Source organism: Elephantulus edwardii, unplaced genomic scaffold (genome assembly GCF_000299155.1).
Source record: "Elephantulus edwardii isolate Elephantulus edwardi_28Jun2011 unplaced genomic scaffold, EleEdw1.0 scaffold00139, whole genome shotgun sequence".
Lineage (NCBI taxonomy): Eukaryota > Metazoa > Chordata > Mammalia > Macroscelidea > Macroscelididae > Elephantulus > Elephantulus edwardii.
In genome coordinates this window covers 6,023,231-6,039,888 of record NW_006399889.1, presented here as the reverse complement: position 1 = coordinate 6,039,888, position 16,658 = coordinate 6,023,231, and the positions used below count along the sequence as shown (strand labels likewise).

At 40.7% G+C, this 16,658-nt stretch overlaps 1 protein-coding gene across 1 annotated transcript in view; it reads left to right on the top strand.

Moving 5' to 3' along the window:
• Nucleotides 1–1,448: 1,448 nt before the first annotated feature.
• The window catches only part of RSU1 (Ras suppressor protein 1), a 327,531-nt gene continuing 312,321 nt past the window's right edge, over nt 1,449–16,658 (top strand). Inside the window, exon 1 of the mRNA XM_006894295.1 lies at nt 1,449–1,557. Coding sequence (XP_006894357.1) covers nt 1,449–1,557 — 109 coding nt within the window. The remainder of the gene's footprint in view (nt 1,558–16,658) is intronic.

Here is a 16,658-nt window from a genome sequence, read left to right as displayed (position 1 = left end):
AGAAGTTGGGAGATTTTGGGAGTATTAAGTTCACGTTTCATAGATATAAAAAAAGTCAGCTGTCACTTTTGGACTGTTGCGTTTTACTTTTAACTTGCATCGTTTACGCCTAAGTGAAGGGGCTTAAGATCAAAAGCGCCAAGTGCAAAGCCCAGCTGTAGAACACCTCAAGATTCCAAAAAGCACAAGTGTGTGGGGGGCGCGGGGATTCTTGCTATGGAGTCTTTGCTTTTGTTGTTAATTCCTGTCTAGTAGGCTGTGGACTTTATGCGCATATAACCGAACAAAATGTTCCCAATCTTGCGCTATCTTTATGACTATTGTGTACTTCATTCCGTTCATGTATTGTGTCAATGCACCTCTTTGAAGACATCGTTTCTTTTTTGCCGACTTTTATTTTATGGAACATATAGAAAGCAGGAGTGGCATCCACTTCCTAAACAACATACCTCCGGAAACTCTGAACTTTGGTAAATATCCTTAATTGTAGAGGGGCTTCAGGTCTTTTGTTCATAGGGTCGCTATGAGTCGTGCTGGACTCAAGGCAATCAACAACAATAACATATTTCCTAGCAACTAGTCTTTCCTGATGATCTGTCAAGTAAACAAGTGTAAGTCTTACTACCTTGACTTCTAAGGGGCATTCTGATCTGTTCTTTTGGCAGTGAATGGTATATTCACTATTTTTTCATACTGAACGTGAAGTGGGGGAAAAAGACTCAGGGTAGTGCCTTAAACCAAGCAAGATTTCACTCGGCTGCCCTGATGAGTGCCAAACTTTCCTGATTTCTTCGACAGCACTACCCACTTCTGTAGGCACACGGAGCCTGCGCCTACAGTAGTGCGCACGCGTCAAATCTGGCCCAATCAGAATCTCAATCCTGAGTGACTGTAAGGGGATGGGCTAATCTTGCTGTGGGGTGGAATCTCAAAGCCAAATAAAAGACATGATTGGCCGGCCGCGGGGTATACATTCCTTTGTGGGCGGAGCCTTGCCCTGAAGCCACGTCTCCCGCACAGTTCTCCTAATTTGGGATGGGTCGGGCTCGGGTGGGGTGTGGGAGGGGAGCTGCCCCGTGTGCGCTTGCGCCAAACTCTGGGAAAGGGCGTGTTCCTGGTTTGGTGGTAGTTTTACATTGAGTGGGTGCATCCCTTGCTGTGGAATTGTGTCCTGCAAAACCTTGTGATCAACACTGTTTCAGCCTGTTAGGTGCTGCTCTCTTTGGTGAGTGTGGCTCCTATTTGGGTTTGCTTCTCTGCTACCGGACCAAATGGTGCTGGCCCCCTTCCCACCCTTGTCCCTCCTTGCTTGGGCTTTGCCCTGAGATGCCCGTTTTCCAGGGCCAGGGATGATGTGGGAGAGTGGCAGTCAAAGAGTTATTTCCTTTCTGTCCCTGCACCACCAGGCCGTCGCCCACGTGCTTTGTTGTTGTCTTTTGGTACAGATCATGTCTAAGTCTCTGAAAAAGTTGGTGGAAGAGAGCCGGGAGAAGAACCAGCCGGAAGTGGACATGAGTGACCGGGGCATCTCCAACATGCTGGATGTCAACGGTTTGTGTAAGTGCTGGGGCAGGACCTCCCCTTTGAATGAAATTGGTGGAGTTCATACACTTTTCCAAATAATTGTCTATTTGTGCTTGTAAATATCACTTCCCCATAATCAGCTCAGAAAGTTTTACAGAGGTTGTATTTGTTTCAGGCTCAGAATCCAAGGTGAGGATCACACAGCTGCTTACCGGTCTGTGTTGATTTCTGACATTTTGGTGGATTTTCCATCCAATTCAGTTAATAACTTTTGTTTTTTAGTTGAGCAATTAAAATTTTTAGTTTCCCTATAATCTTTGGTCCATGAACAAATGCCTCCCGAAAGTTACATAATTAATATGTGTTAATGTGCATGGAGTATTTTAAAATATCTGAACTCATTATCTTTTTCTACATCCTTGTTCTCCTTTCTTAGTTCAGACCCCTTGCATTTTTCTGATGTTCCCCTAACTTGACCTCTAGCCCTTACTGTTTACTGCCAGTATTGGTTTCAGTATAATTTTCTTGCTCTATGTTTCTCTGTCACTTTAAACCAGTGATTGCAAATACCTGTAACAGTCAGTTGAGAATGGTGCTAAAGGCCATAGTTTCTCTTTAATCAGGAGTCTGTTATTACACATGCTACTCAGTCCTAAATAGTTGAAACAATATAGGGACATTGGCCAGTGTACTCAGGTCTTCCGTTTTTCTTATTAAACCAAGAATCTAGATTTTTATAGAAAATTTCCAAATTGTTAAATTAACTAATTTCAATGCTTGGAAAATACTTAGTAGGTGAAATAAAACACGTTGAAGCCAGTTTGGATTTTCTCATTGAAACTCTCCTGCTTGCCCATCACTAATGCTGATATTCCAAGTTCCTTGACTTGCTACAGGAAACTGTTATGAACATAACTGTAATTTCTCCCTTAGATCCTTTTTCTTTCCACATTTTTGGCATTCCATATTACTCTTCTTGAACCAGAGGACAATCTTTGAGATCTTTATGTCTTTAGAAGTATTGTTGTCCCCTTCTCTTCTTCACCAAAACTATATTTACCTGCCAGGAGTCAGTGAGATATCAAAACCCATGATAAGCCATTTCTGTATTCACAAAGCCAAGGGGATCACTCTTTCCTCCATGAAATTGCATCCCTTTTCCCCCTCTTGTTACATATGACTATTGTATATTGGTACAAACACACACAAAGAGAGAGAGAGAAAGAGAGAGTAGGCGCATGCCAGTCTTAAAGTCTCTCTTCCCCCCTGGAATATTAGGAGGATTCAAGCTGTGCAACGTTCACCTTTGTGTTTTTTATAAACATGCTTGAGCTTAAGAAGTACATATAATGTTTGTTGAAAGGAGGAAAGATTGGTGGATTAGGCTAACAATGTTATGCACTCAGAGCAAAGTGTGACAACAGAGAAGATGAGAGATGCCCAAAAAACTCCCTTTAGACCATGACTTGCTGATTAGACATGCAGACAGCAGAGTCCAGTTTTCTGATTCTGTAATTTGTGCCTAGGGCAGAGATGGAGGCTGAAACTGTGGACTTGTTGTTGTTGGATGTCATGACCTGGTACTTGTGCATAGTCATCTCATGTGACAGAGTAAAACAGCCCTGTGGAGTTTTCTAGTCTGGATTTTTTTTTACTGGAGTACCTCAACAAGCATTTTGTGTTGTAGATACTTATTAGTAAGAAAAAAAAAGATGGAAATTAGACAACTTGCATTTGGTAATTATTGTGATACCTGCTGCAAAATTTAGATTTCCTTCTAGATAGCATATCAGCCTCTTGGTATAAGTTGGCCTCTCAGTGATCATAGATCTATGGTGCTAGCAACAGAGTAGATGTGTCTGCTGCTGAACTGTCTGTAGAGGCTCTGGGTATGCCTCTGTTCTTGCTTGCCCAGCTCTACTGCTGCCTTGATTATCACTGGGCTCACTTTGCTATAGAGGAAGAAGGGGATGTGCCAGAAGCAGGTGGTCTGGCATAGCTGTGCTCTTGATCCCAGGGCCCTCTGCCCTTTAGCACCATTTGACCTCGAGGGTTGAATGGGGAATCTTCTTTTAGCAGAGAAGCTTTTTACTCCTCAGCTGTTGAAAAGGAGACTTCATGTGATATTTATAAGTAGGGGAATGGTATAGCTTTTGTAGTTCAACTCTGTTATCTCTCTGAAGCCTTGGTTTGTATTGAAGAAGGAAAGATAGCCACTTGCTTCCTGAAGGGGGGAGGGAAAAGTTGCTGATGTAGCATTGGGTGGTGAAAAGTAAAAGCCATTCCTAAGTCTTCCCATAGAAAGTTAGGAGTGTTTCTTGAAAGGTTCATTGTTGTTAGGTTCACTGAGCCTATTCCTCCATTGAGCCTGTCACCCTATGTGACTTGCAGAATTGCCACACAGGGTTCTCTGAGCTGCCATCTTTATGGGAGCACATTTCCAGGCCTTCCTCTTAAGGAGCTACTGGGTAAATCTGAATCTCCAATCTTTCAGTTAGCATTGGTGGTGTTGTTATGAGCCATCAAGTCGTCTGCAACTCATAGGGACCCTACATGTACAATAGCTCGTAAGTCTGCCCTGTTATGGGCCGGTCTCACTGATTCTGACACACCTACCTCCATTTCCCTAGTTACTATATCAATCCATATCATCTGGGATCTAAGGACTGGTCCCTCCTGGCTATGTGCCCAAAGTATGTGAGACAGAGCTTCAAAATCCTAGCCTCCAAGTGGAAACTTGGTTTCACCTTCTCCAAGACAACAGACTGATTTGTTTTCTTGGCATTTCATGGTATGATCAGTTAGCATACAAGTGCTTACATTTGTTCCCCACAGGGCTCTTCTTTGAGAGGGTCCGTGGAAGTGAATCATAAGGAGAGGCACTCTACACTTACCTTCTTTCTTTGGTTCACTTGGAACCTGGGTTTTAGAACATGTCAGGGAGTCCTTTCCTCCACTAAGACGCATTTAGCAATTGTGAGCATAATATTTAGTCTGTAAACGTAAAAGAAAGCTAATGCCTCTCAGCATGATTCTGACTGTAGAACGTCTACCCTTTGGACAGGATGCATGCTGGCAAAGGTGTGAAGGGTATCTCTTAGCGCCCCCCAAATGAAGGTTGTCAAGTAGATTCCAGCTCAGCAATCTTACAGGACAGAGTAAGTCTGACTGTTGTACAGGGTTGTGGGACATAGTTGTGATCTTTATGGAAGCAGATTGCTACATCGTCCTGCTGGAAAGTGGCTGGTGATTTTGAATTCTTAACCACATTACCATTCCGTTTCTTCATGAAGTGCAAATGTAAATATTTGGCATGGTACATTAGTTGTAGTGTAAGAAGATCCGTGTTTTTTCTGTTATAAAATTTTAACTGTAACCGTGGAGTTTGATCTGTTATTATCAGGATTAAGCACAAAGAGTAATTAAATTTTACAGACAATGGTTATTTCTTGAGTCTTAAGCTTTTCCCTCATCATCTTTCCGTTGTTTGCTTTCTCTAAAAATAAGCAGGACTTGGGTTTTGAAGATAAGAATGAAGCCTTTGGAGTTTTGGAGATATTCTAAGCATATGGAATCTCCATCCTCCTTGGCAGAGTTCTGTGTTGTATAATGCAGAACTTTATTTCCTCTGAGACCATAAATTATCTTCTAAAAATGTTTTCCAAAGTTTGGATACCAGAAGCTTTCTGATAGGAAAAACTTCTTATGCTTGATGCCCAGACATCAGACAAGTTTTATAGTTTGTTTGTTTTTAATTTTTAGATTTTTAACCAGTTCAGGCAGATTCTGGGATTGGCTCGATTAGGTTTGAATCTGCTATTGGCTGTTTACTGCCGTCCGTGTCACCCTGGAGACACTGATTAACCTGTCAGCCTTCAATTCTTCATCATCAAATGGGAATGTTAGTACCCATTTCACAGGGCTGAGGAGTCCTGGTGGTGCAGTGTGTTAAGTACTGAGCAGCTAACTGAAAGTTGGTTGGTTGTTCAGATCCATACTCCACTCCAAGAGAAAGGTGGATAATCTATACTTGCAAAGAATTGAGACCTCAGAAACCGGATGGAGGGCTGTTGTGAATCAGGATTGATTCAAGAGTGATAGATTTGATGTTGGGGTTTTTTTTGGGTTTTGTGTGTGTGTGTGTTTATAGAACTGGTGTAGAGTTCAGTGTAGTAATGAACATGGAGTGTTGGGCTCCGGTTAGTATACATTAGGAAGCATGGTCCTTCGAGCATTGCACTGCTCACTGAAAAGCCACTGCATCCTTGGAGGTTGGAATCCCTCCAGCGCTCCTTGAGAGAAAAGTGGACAGTCTGCTCTCCCTAAGATCTACAACCTCAGAAACATGATAGAAATGGAGATCGGTAGCTGTGAGTCAGAATCTACTCCATAACAGTGCATTTGGAATTTATTGTTATCCAAGTGGGGGCCAATATAGGTCAGATTTAACCAATTCTTGCCTAAGCAATAGTGCACCAAGGGTTCAGCTTTGTTAATTAATTAGACTAGGCATTTGCATCATAGGCGGATGGTTCATGGGTGGAACTATTAAACCTGGAAGGTTTGACACACTTTTCTAGGATACTTACAGATTTACTCTTTGAAATATACACTAATTTTGTTACTTCTCTATGTTTTTAAACTAAATTAGTATTAGAATCTGCATACACACTCTTTTTAGATCCTTAGAGAGTAATGGCACCTAGTATGTTCTTCTTATTAAACATATCACTGCAAAAACTTCTGCAGGCAGCCATTGTCTTCATCTGGGGATGAGAGAGCGGGCTTTTGAAGGACTCATATCTGCTTTCACAGGGGCAGAGCATCATGACTGCCAGGAGCAGTGGCTTTTATGTCTTTTATTTAAATCTTTTAATCTATTCAGGTTTATTCAAGTTTAGCCCCCTAGATAACCAAACAGGTCTCAGGATTCTACCTCCCCACCGGCTGGCCAAGTCACACTAAAATATCTCTCAGAGAAATCTAGACAGATGAATAATCTGCTACCAAGGGGGTGGCCTTTTCACAGAACCTTGCACAATAATCAGCAAAGTGATCACCAAGTTATCAGCAAGGCTACTCCGAGAGCCCTGTGTAACCTGAAAGCAGCCACCTCTGTTTGGAGCACAGTGTATATAGACTGTCTTCAGAGGGGAGAGAAAAGGGCTGAAAAAGCGAGTGATTTTAGTGATAGTCTTTATCAAATACCTTTTCTCCCACTTAACAGTCCTCTTCCTCCCACCAGCTTGTGTGACTGTCTCTATCTTTATGCTTTATAACAGGCTGTGCTTTGGTCTAGGGAGGCCCTGTTTTGCTTTTCTTTCCAGCTACCTTCTGCTTGTCAATTCATTCTTACTGGATGATTGAGTGACTTATCAAGCTATCTGATTCCCTTCCTATGCCACCTCTTCTGGGAAGCTCTCCCTGTGTGTGCTGAGTTTTAACTGACAGCCCATTTACACTGCCTGCTGTGTCTTTTCTCTGCCCATAGTCTTACTGTTGTCCCTAACCCTGGCAGGATGCTCAGGAAAAATCTGCTGGAGGAAGGAAAGCTACATCTTTTAGTTAAATTGTTTTTCCTCCATGACATAAATAGGTAAGCACCTGAATACTAAGTGAAAGATTAGTGGTTCAAATCCCGCTAGCAGTGCCTTGGGTAACAGCCTGTCAGTTTGCTTCCATAAGGTCTCAGCGGAGCAACCCTGCACTGCATACATGGGGTTGGGTTGAGTCAGAATTGACTCATTGGGCAGCACCAAAGAGCTTTAGGTTAAAAATAGACCGAGTAAAGAGGTCCACACAGAGGACTTTCCTGTCTCCCTCCACGTGCTTCTCTCACCTTTCTAGCTGAGACAGTTTCTAACCATCAGAGACATGATAAACTTATGTTGTTGTTGTGCACTGTTGAATGGGAACTGACCCACAGCTAACCCTCTGGTGGGAGAGGAGATTGCCCATCGTTCTCCTGTGGAGCAGCTGATGGACTTGAACTGCGTGCCTTCGGGATTGCAGCATAGCTTCTTGCCACTAGGACACCAGAGCTCCCTGATAGAATTGAGAGATACTTTAATTTTTGTTTTAAGGTGTAAACTTAGGAAATATAAAATAAAGACAAATCTGACCATTTTTGAGTAACAAAACTAATAATGACGTTAGGCTCCAGGTAATAGAGGCATCATTTTGGAAAGCAATCACTTTTATTTTTTTTGGTTGCCAACTCTGTGACAACCCCCTTATGCCTCAGCTTCTTTATTACAGTGGAGAGAATTCAATACCTATCTTATCAGATTGTTGTGAGTCAGTTTCTATAAAGGGTCTGGTCTACCACCTTCTAGTTGTCATTAATGTTGTTATTGTTGTTGTTATGTGCCACCAAGTCACTTGTGACTCATAGAGACCATAGGTCCAATAGCCCTGAAACCTACTCTATCCTGTGCCAACTTTACTGTCTTTGACACACCTACCCTCAATTATCCCAGGTACTGAATCAATCCATCTCATTGATAGCCTTCCTCTCTTTCTCTGTCTCTCCACCCTTCCAAGCATGATGTCCCTCTCCAAGGACTGACTCCTCCTTGCCCCCTGCCCAAAGTATATGTCAGATGAAGCCTCAGAATCCTTGCCTTAAAGGAGCAGCCTGGTCTCACCCTCTCCAGGACTAACCTGTTTGTTCTTCTAGCGGTCCCTGCTATATTCCATACTCTTCTCCAGTACCACAACTCAAAGGCATCAATTCTCTTTCTATCATCCCTAGTCATTGTCTAGGTCTCTGACACATAGCAAGCAATTGTGAAGACTATGGCCTGGATATTTTAAGTATTATTTTACCTATACATGTTTATAAAATGCAAAGCAAGTGTTTATGTGTGATACTTCTCTGGTGGCCTTTTCCTGTCTGTCTTTTTATTAGATCACACTAGCTCACTCATTACTCCTTCCTTGCCTGATTCTGAATTTCCAGGGAAGGTGAGTCACTGTACCCAGTGTGCCAGGATCAGGAGGAATACCAGTGATCTCACACACAAGAGTTCAGAACCATGGACAGTGTGATGAGAGCTGTGGAGCACTTGACACAATTTTAGTTGTGATTGTGGCACTCTGCATTAAAAACTGATGGTGGTAGTGATTTTTCACCTAATAATCATAGTCATTAGACGTCATTCACTACCTACTTATTGTATGCAGTTTTTTGAATGATGGAACAGACTATTTAAGGAGAGCCTCTTTTAGCATTTTCTCCATATTGAATCAATTACAGTTACATAGCATAAATAACTACTTACTATGCTAAAAGACTACTGCATCTGAAGTAGTTGCATGTTCACTAACTCTAGAGCTAATTCTTAATTATCATCTTTAGTAGTAGAAATGGCATATTGCTGTTGTTTTGTGTGCTGTCAAATCAGAACTGATGCATAGCTGACCTTCTACAAGGTTTTCAGAGGCAGAAAATTGCTTGAGAGGATATTGCCCTTCCTTCTCTCATAGAGCAGCTGGTGGGTTTGAACCATGTACCTTTGGGATTACATCACAGTTTCTTACCACTAGGCACCAGAGATCCCTAGAAATGGCATAGCTAATTATAAAACATACTTTGTTTGATCGCTTCTCGGCCTTTTGGCTAAGATCAAGTGAAGTGTATAAAACATACTTTGTATCATCTTGCCATAATGTACATGAACTTGGTTTAAACAGAACACAATCTAGATATATTAAGCCACTGTTACAAATAACTAGTGGTTATTTCTTTGTATCACATAAAATCCCATACTATCACATTGGTTCAATTGTTTTAGTTTCTGGTTTGATTTTTTTTTTTTTGTTTTTCCAGGTAAAAGATATACTTAAGCATTGGTATATGGCAGAAGGATTGAGCAATTCTGTGAAGATTTATAGTCTTGGGGACTGTGTCGGACTTGGAGTCTGGTTCTGCTGTGTTTTTGTAAATCATAAGCACCTCAGTGACAGTGAGGTGTGTGCATTCTTCATGATTGTTGATGTGTCTGAGTCCATTGTTGTAGCTACTTTATGTAGTTTAAGTGGCAAGGCATGGCAAGGGTTGATGTCATACAGTGCAGTGATTCACAGTGCCACCTCCTGCCTCTCCTTATGAGTGTGGCTGGCAGAAGCACAGTTGCCTGTGGGTGGGACATATAGTCCTGCCCTTCCCTTCTCCATGCAGGCCCTGCCCTGTGGCCCACCTTTCTTTGTGGCACCTTGAAGGTTCTTCCCTTTCCCACTGACCAGTGGTATGTGCTAACTTGTAGCACAGCTTCTTGCCTCTAGACCACCAGAGCTTCCATATTAGTGGTATGTGCTAACTTACAGCACAGCTTCTTGCCTCTAGACCACCAGAGCCCCCATATTAGAATATAGTTTGCACTGTCTAAATCAGACTGTGCTTTGGGAAGATTTCATGAGTGTGTAATACTCCATGTAAAACAGTACTTTGAATGTGAGGTATTAGTAAAGCTGAAGAGACAAGTTGTGGTATGACATGGTCTACACACACACACATACACACACACAGCTGAACACAAACTCATTGCTATCAAATTAAAACCAACACATAACTGACAGTCCTTTATTCCTTCTGAGGAGTGGCTGATAGATTAGAGCCACAAGAAGTGTGGCCTTTGAGCTAACAGCACAACTTCTTTTGGATTAAGCCCCCCGAGATCCCTTTCATCTACACCAGAGTTTCTTCTATAAGGGAGCTCTAGTGGTAAGAAGCCATGCTGCAATCCTGAAGACATGTGGTTCGAGTCCACCAGCTGCACTGCAACAGGAAGATGGGCAGTCTCTTCCCATGTGATTAACTGCCTCAGAAAACCTGCTGGAGGGTCAGCTATGAGTCAGTTCTGAACAGCACATGACACTGCAACAGAGGCTCTACAAGTTGCATGCTTGGGTGTATCTATTGCAGAAAGGATTTCTCACTCTCAGTTAATACCCTTTGTGACAATAAGAAATATAATGTAGTTGACAAAGCAGATTATCTTCTATAAAGTTCTAGAAAGATTTCATACACTGAGTCTGTCATCCCTTGGTGAAGATGATAATTGTTATCATCGTACAGTTGAGAAAACTGAAGATTGTCTAGATTCTGTGAAGTTCAATCATCACCAGTTTAGTGGTGCAGTTAAGTTCAAACTTAGATCTACAGAATCACTGAACCTGGAGAGCCTTACTATGATATGTAAATATGCTATTTTTTTAAAAACTGCAGTGTTTAAGCCATCAGTCCATTGCAAAGATATGTATTTACTTGGATATGTGAATGTGTCCGCTTATTGTAGCTGAGTTGATTCCAATTCAAAGTGATTCTATAGGACAGAGTAACACTACCTCACAAGCTTTTCACAGCTACAACTTTTCTCATACTAGTAGTTTTTCAGAACAGCTTTGCTCTACAGTAGTGAATTATGTTTCCTCTCAACAAGCAGTTCAGCACATTGAGATATCAATAGAGCCTGGCTCAGACATGGCAGCATGGTTTCCAGGACTGCTGGAGCAAGCAAATGACACCTAAAGGCTTTCACTTTGAGAATTGTTTGATAACTCTGTTCTAGGCAAATCAAATACATCATTGGGCCAGCTGCTCAGCTTGGAAATTTGGGTTTAACAGAATTCTTGCATCCTTAACTGCTTAATAAATCAAAGGAAACAACTTATTTTCTCTTACTGTGTGCCAGTGAGTGGATCCTAACTCCTAGCAACCCTGTGTAACAAAAGTCATAGAGTTTCCGGGGCTGGAATCTTTATGGCAGCAGTTCACAGACTTTTCTCCCTCAGAGTGACAAGTGGATGTGAATTGCTGACGTTTTGGTTAACAGCCAGCTAACCACTGTGCCGCCAAAGCTCTCTGCATAAGCTCTCACTAGTTAAGTGTGAGTCCTGTTTTCCTCTGTATTTCTTATAGAATATTTATATTATACATAGCAGAACTTGATCATAAAGTTAAGATCTTTTCCTCCCTCTAGTTAGTCTTTATTTACATTTCCTTGTGTGTGTGTGTGTGTATGTGCTTCACACATTCCTTCATTGACATTATGTTTCACACAATCATTCCCATACATTGTGTTTTATAAAATCAGTCACCACTGGACTGTGCCCACCATTTCTCTTCTTTTCAGGTGATCGCTGATCTTTCCCATTTCCTTTACCCTACCTCCATCCACCAATTTGTGCGGCCCTGTGATTTCCCTTCTGCCCATCCTCACCCCTTGTTCCCATTCCTTCCCCTGTTGGATCCTCTTACACATTTTACTAGTTATCCTTCTGTTTTCACAATAATGGTCTTATGTCGTATTTGTCCTTTTAAGACTTAGTTCACTCAGCGTAATTCTCTCCAGTCTCTCCCAAGTTGTGTAATATTTTTCAAAAAGCATTGCACCTGAGTGCTGCATAGTATTCCATCATGTGAATGTACCATAATTTCTCAGTCTGTTCGATTGTGGTTGGACATTTGGGCTGTTTTCACATTCTTAGGATCGTAAATAATGCTGCTATGAATATTGGTGTGCACATCTCCTTTTTTGTCTCAATTCTAATTGTTATTATGTGCTATTGAGTTGCTTGCAACTCATAGCGACACTATGTACAAGAGCCCTAAATGCTGCTCTATCCTGTGCCGAACTCGTGGTCTCTGACACACTCATTCCCACCATCCCAATCACAGAATCGTTCCATCTCATCGAGGTCTTCTTCTGCACCGTCCCTCCATTCTCCCAAACATGATGCTTCTCCAAGGACCAGTCCCTCCTTGCAGCATGCCCAAAGTGTGTCATACGAAGCTTCAGAATCCTTGACACCAAGGAGCTTTCTGGCTTCACCCTCTCCAGGACAAACCTGTTTGTTCTCCTAGCAGTCCATGGTATAGTCAACACTCTTCTCCAGCACCACAGCTCAAAGGTATCAATTCTCTTTCTGTCATCCCTAGTCACTGTCCAACTCTCCGATGCATAGCACATAATTGCGAAGACTGTAGCCCAGATCAGGCCTACCTTAGTCTTCAGCCTGATGTCATTGCTCTTCAGTACTCTTGAGAGGTCCCTCACAGCTGACTTTCCCAGTGCAGTTTGTCTCGTGATTTCCTGGCTGCTGTTACCAAGAGTGTTGACTGTGAAGCCAAGTAAACTAAAACCAATAACTATCTCAATCTCTTCACCGTCCATACTTATGCTGCCAGTTGGCCTAGTGGTAAGAATCTTTGTTTTCTTGATGTTGAGCTTCAATTCGTATTGAAGACTGCAATCCTTGACCTTCTGCAGCTAGCGCTTCAGGTCCTCCTCAGTTTCAGTGAGCAGGGTTGTGTCATCTGCATAACACAAGTTGTTGATGACTCTTTGAAAAATCCTGATGCCACATTTCCTCCTTATACAGCCCAGCGTCTCAGATGATCTGTTCTGCATACAGATTGAAAAGGTATGGAGACAAAATATATCCCTGACGGACCCCCTTCTTGATTTTTGAACCATGTATTGTCTCCTTGTTCTGTTCTGACGTTGCCTCTTGGTCCAAGTATAGGTTTTGCATTAGCACAATCAAATGTTCTGAGTAAAGTTCTCATTACCTTGGGGTATATTCCTAGCAGTGGAATAACTGAGTCATATAGTATTTCTGTATTACACTTTTTGAGGAAACATCAAACTACCTTCCAGAGTGGTTGCACCATTTTACAATCCCAACAACAGTGTATGAGAGTTCTAATCTCTCCATATCCTTTCCAACATTTATGCTTGCTATTCTGTTAAACTTTGCCATGGCTACCTGGGGTTAGATGGTATCTCATTTTGGTTTTTATTTTACATATATCTTATTGCCAGTGATTTCGAGTGATTTTTCCTGTGTCTCTTGGCTATCTGAATGTCTTCCTTTGTGAAAAGTCTTTTCATGTCTTTTACCCATTTTGTAATTGTGTTATCAGTCTGTCCATTTGCTGTACAGAGGTAACTCAGGGTTGCTGTGATGCTAAACACTATGACACGGATGTGTCAAATGTGATAATGGTTACACATGGTGGACAGTGTTTGGTGGAGCTCCCCAATTAAAACAAGCTTGGAAGCAGGAGTGACATCCACTTCCAAAATGGCACGCCTTTGGAATTTCTATGGATGTGGAGAAATGACCAAAGTTATACAAATATTCAGGTGTTTCATTCATAGGGTCACTATGAGTCATCTACAACTCAACAGCACTTAGCAAGAACAACAACATCAGTCTTTTTCTTGTGGAGACTCTGTAGGATTCTCTAAACTTTTGTTATGAAATCTTTGTCTGAGATAGTATTGCCAAATGTTTTTTCCTAGTTGATAGAATTTCTTTTCACCCTATAGGGGAAAGTTGTTGATGTACACCGGAATTTAATCTTTAGAAGGAAGGTCCCGTTCATCAAATTTATCCTCTCCAGATTGTACACTTCTGGGTGTACTTGACAGTCCCTTTATACCACAGAGTAGGCCTTCTAAACTTGGTCCCAGTTTGTCTCTGATATGAACTTTATGATTTGGGGCTTTACTCCCAGGTCTCTGATACACCTTGAATTAATTTTGTGTATGGTGTGAGATGTGGATCCTATTTCAGCTTCATGTAGGTAGCAGTCCAGTTTAGCCAGCACTATTTGTTGAAGAGATTGTCGTTTCTCTATTAGATAGGCTATGTTTTCTTGTCAAATATCAGTTGATCATAGATGAGTCCCTTTCTGGGTTCTCAGTTCTGTTCCAATGTTCATTGTGCCTGTCATTGTACAGTACCATGCTGGTGGGTTTGAGATTACGGAGTGCTATGTCTCCCACTTCATTTTTGCTTTTCAGAAGTGCATTGCTTATTCAAGGTTTCCTTCCTTTCCAAATAAACTTGACTATTGCCTTTGCAATTGCAATCTCCTTGATAAATGAATTTGGTATCGGTATTGTGATTGTGTTGAACATGTAGATTCCTTTTAGTAGGATTGTCACTTTTACCATATTGAGTCTTCCTATCAATGAACAGGGAACATTTTTTAAAATTTATGTAGGTCTTTTAATGTTTCTTGCAGAAGTGTTTTGTAGTTTTCTTTGTAAAAGTCTTTTGTGTCTTTAGTTAGGTTTATACTAACTTATTCGTAAGTATCTCAGTTTGTGGTTGGCTATTGTAAATTATTTTGCTTTCTTGGTTTCTTTCTCTGAGTTCTCTTTGTTACTGTTAGAGGAATCCCACTGACTTTTATATATTGATTTTGTATCTTGTTGCCCTACTAAACTGGTCCACTAGCTCTAACAGGTTTTTGTTGTTGTTGATTCCTTAGGATTTTCAGTGTAAACTATCATATCATCTGCAAATAGCAGCAGTTTCACCATCTCTTTGCTCTTCTGGAAGCCTTTTATTTCCTTCTTTTGTCATATTGCCCTAGCAAGTAATCCAATACTATATTGAAGATAAGTGGTGACAGTGGATATATTTGTCTGGGCCCTGTTTGCAATGAACAGGCTTTTAGTCTTTCTTCATTGAGAATGATATTGACTCTTGGTTTTGCATTTATTCTTTTCACTATGTTGAAGAAATGCTCTTCTATTCCTATTTTGCTGGGTGCTTTAGTCAGAAGGGTGTTAGATTTTGTCAAATGCCTTTTCTGCATCAGTTGCTAAGACTGGTTCTTGTTATTTGCTTTTGATGAGATAGATTGATTCAGTGATTGGAGTAATGGGAGTAGGTGTGTCAGAGGCAGTGAGGTTGGCACAGGATAGAACAGGATTTAGGGTTCTTGTACATGGGGTCTCTATGAGTTGCCTGACGGCCCATAACAACAACAATGTGAGTTATGTTAATGTTTTTCTTATGTTGAACCACCCTTGCCTACCTGTTATGAATCCCACCTGGTTATAAGAAATTATTATTTTTTTTTATGTACTGTTGGATTCTATTGGCCAGTATTTTGTTAAGGACTTTTATATATATGTTCATGAGAGATGTTGGTCTGTAGGTTTTCCTTTTTGGTAATATCTTTGCCTGGTTTTGGTATTAGGGTTATGTTTGCTTCATAGAATGACTCTGTGATTGTTCCTTCTTTTTTCTATTTTTAAAATTAATTTAAGTACAATTGGTGATAGATCTTTTCTGAATGTCTGGTAGAATTCAGCCATGAAGACCATCTGGTCCAGGACTTTTTTGTGGGGGAGTCATTTTATGACTGCTTAATTTTTTGTTTTGTGATGGGCTTGCTTAAGTGTTCTAAATCTGTCCTTGTCAGTCTGCATAGAGCATGAGTTTCAAAGAATTTGTCCATTTCCTTTAGGATTTCAAATTTATCCAAGATACAGCTTTTCATAATATTCTGATATGAAATACTTAATTTCATCTGGTTCTGTTGTGATGTCACCTCTGTTACTCCTTAATTTATTTGTGTCTTCTCTTTATTTTCTTTTGTTAAGTTTGCCAGTGGTTTGTAAATTTTATTAACCGTTTTGACAAACCAACTCTTGGGCTTGTTGGTGATTTCAGTTGTTTTTCTGTTTCTGTCTCATTGATTTCAGCTCTTGTTCTTAAAATTTTCTTTCTTCTCAAAGCTTGTAGGTTATATTGTTGTTTCTTCCCTTTTTATGTGTTTGCCTGTTGCCATGAACTGGCCCTTGAGTACTGCCTTAGCTGATTCCCAGAGGTGTTGGTATATTATATTTTCATTTTAATTTGTTTTGAAGAATTTTTTCTTTCATTCCTTATTCTTTCTGTAACCCAATAGTGTTCTAGCAAGGTGTTATTTAGCTTCCACATGGGTGTTTTTATAAGCTTTATCCTCTTGTCAGTAATTTCTAGTTTTACAGTATTTTGATCTGAGAAGATATTTTATATTATTTCAATATTTTTTAATTTGTTGAGGCTTGCTTTATGTTCTAATGTGTGATCAGTTCTGGAGAATGTACCATGTGTGCTTAAGAAAAAAGTGAATTGAGTTTTAGTTGGGTACAATACCCTGCATAGATAGAGAGGGTCAAGTTGTCTGGTTATAGTTTAGATTTTCTGCATCTTTTTAAAGGTTCTTTTTTTTTTTTTTTCATCTTGCATGAGTTGTTTTTTTTTAAATTTAGGTTGTTTATTTTTCATTTCAATGAACATCTACAGAGATTTTGGGATTCCATTCATTCATTGTTGCACCC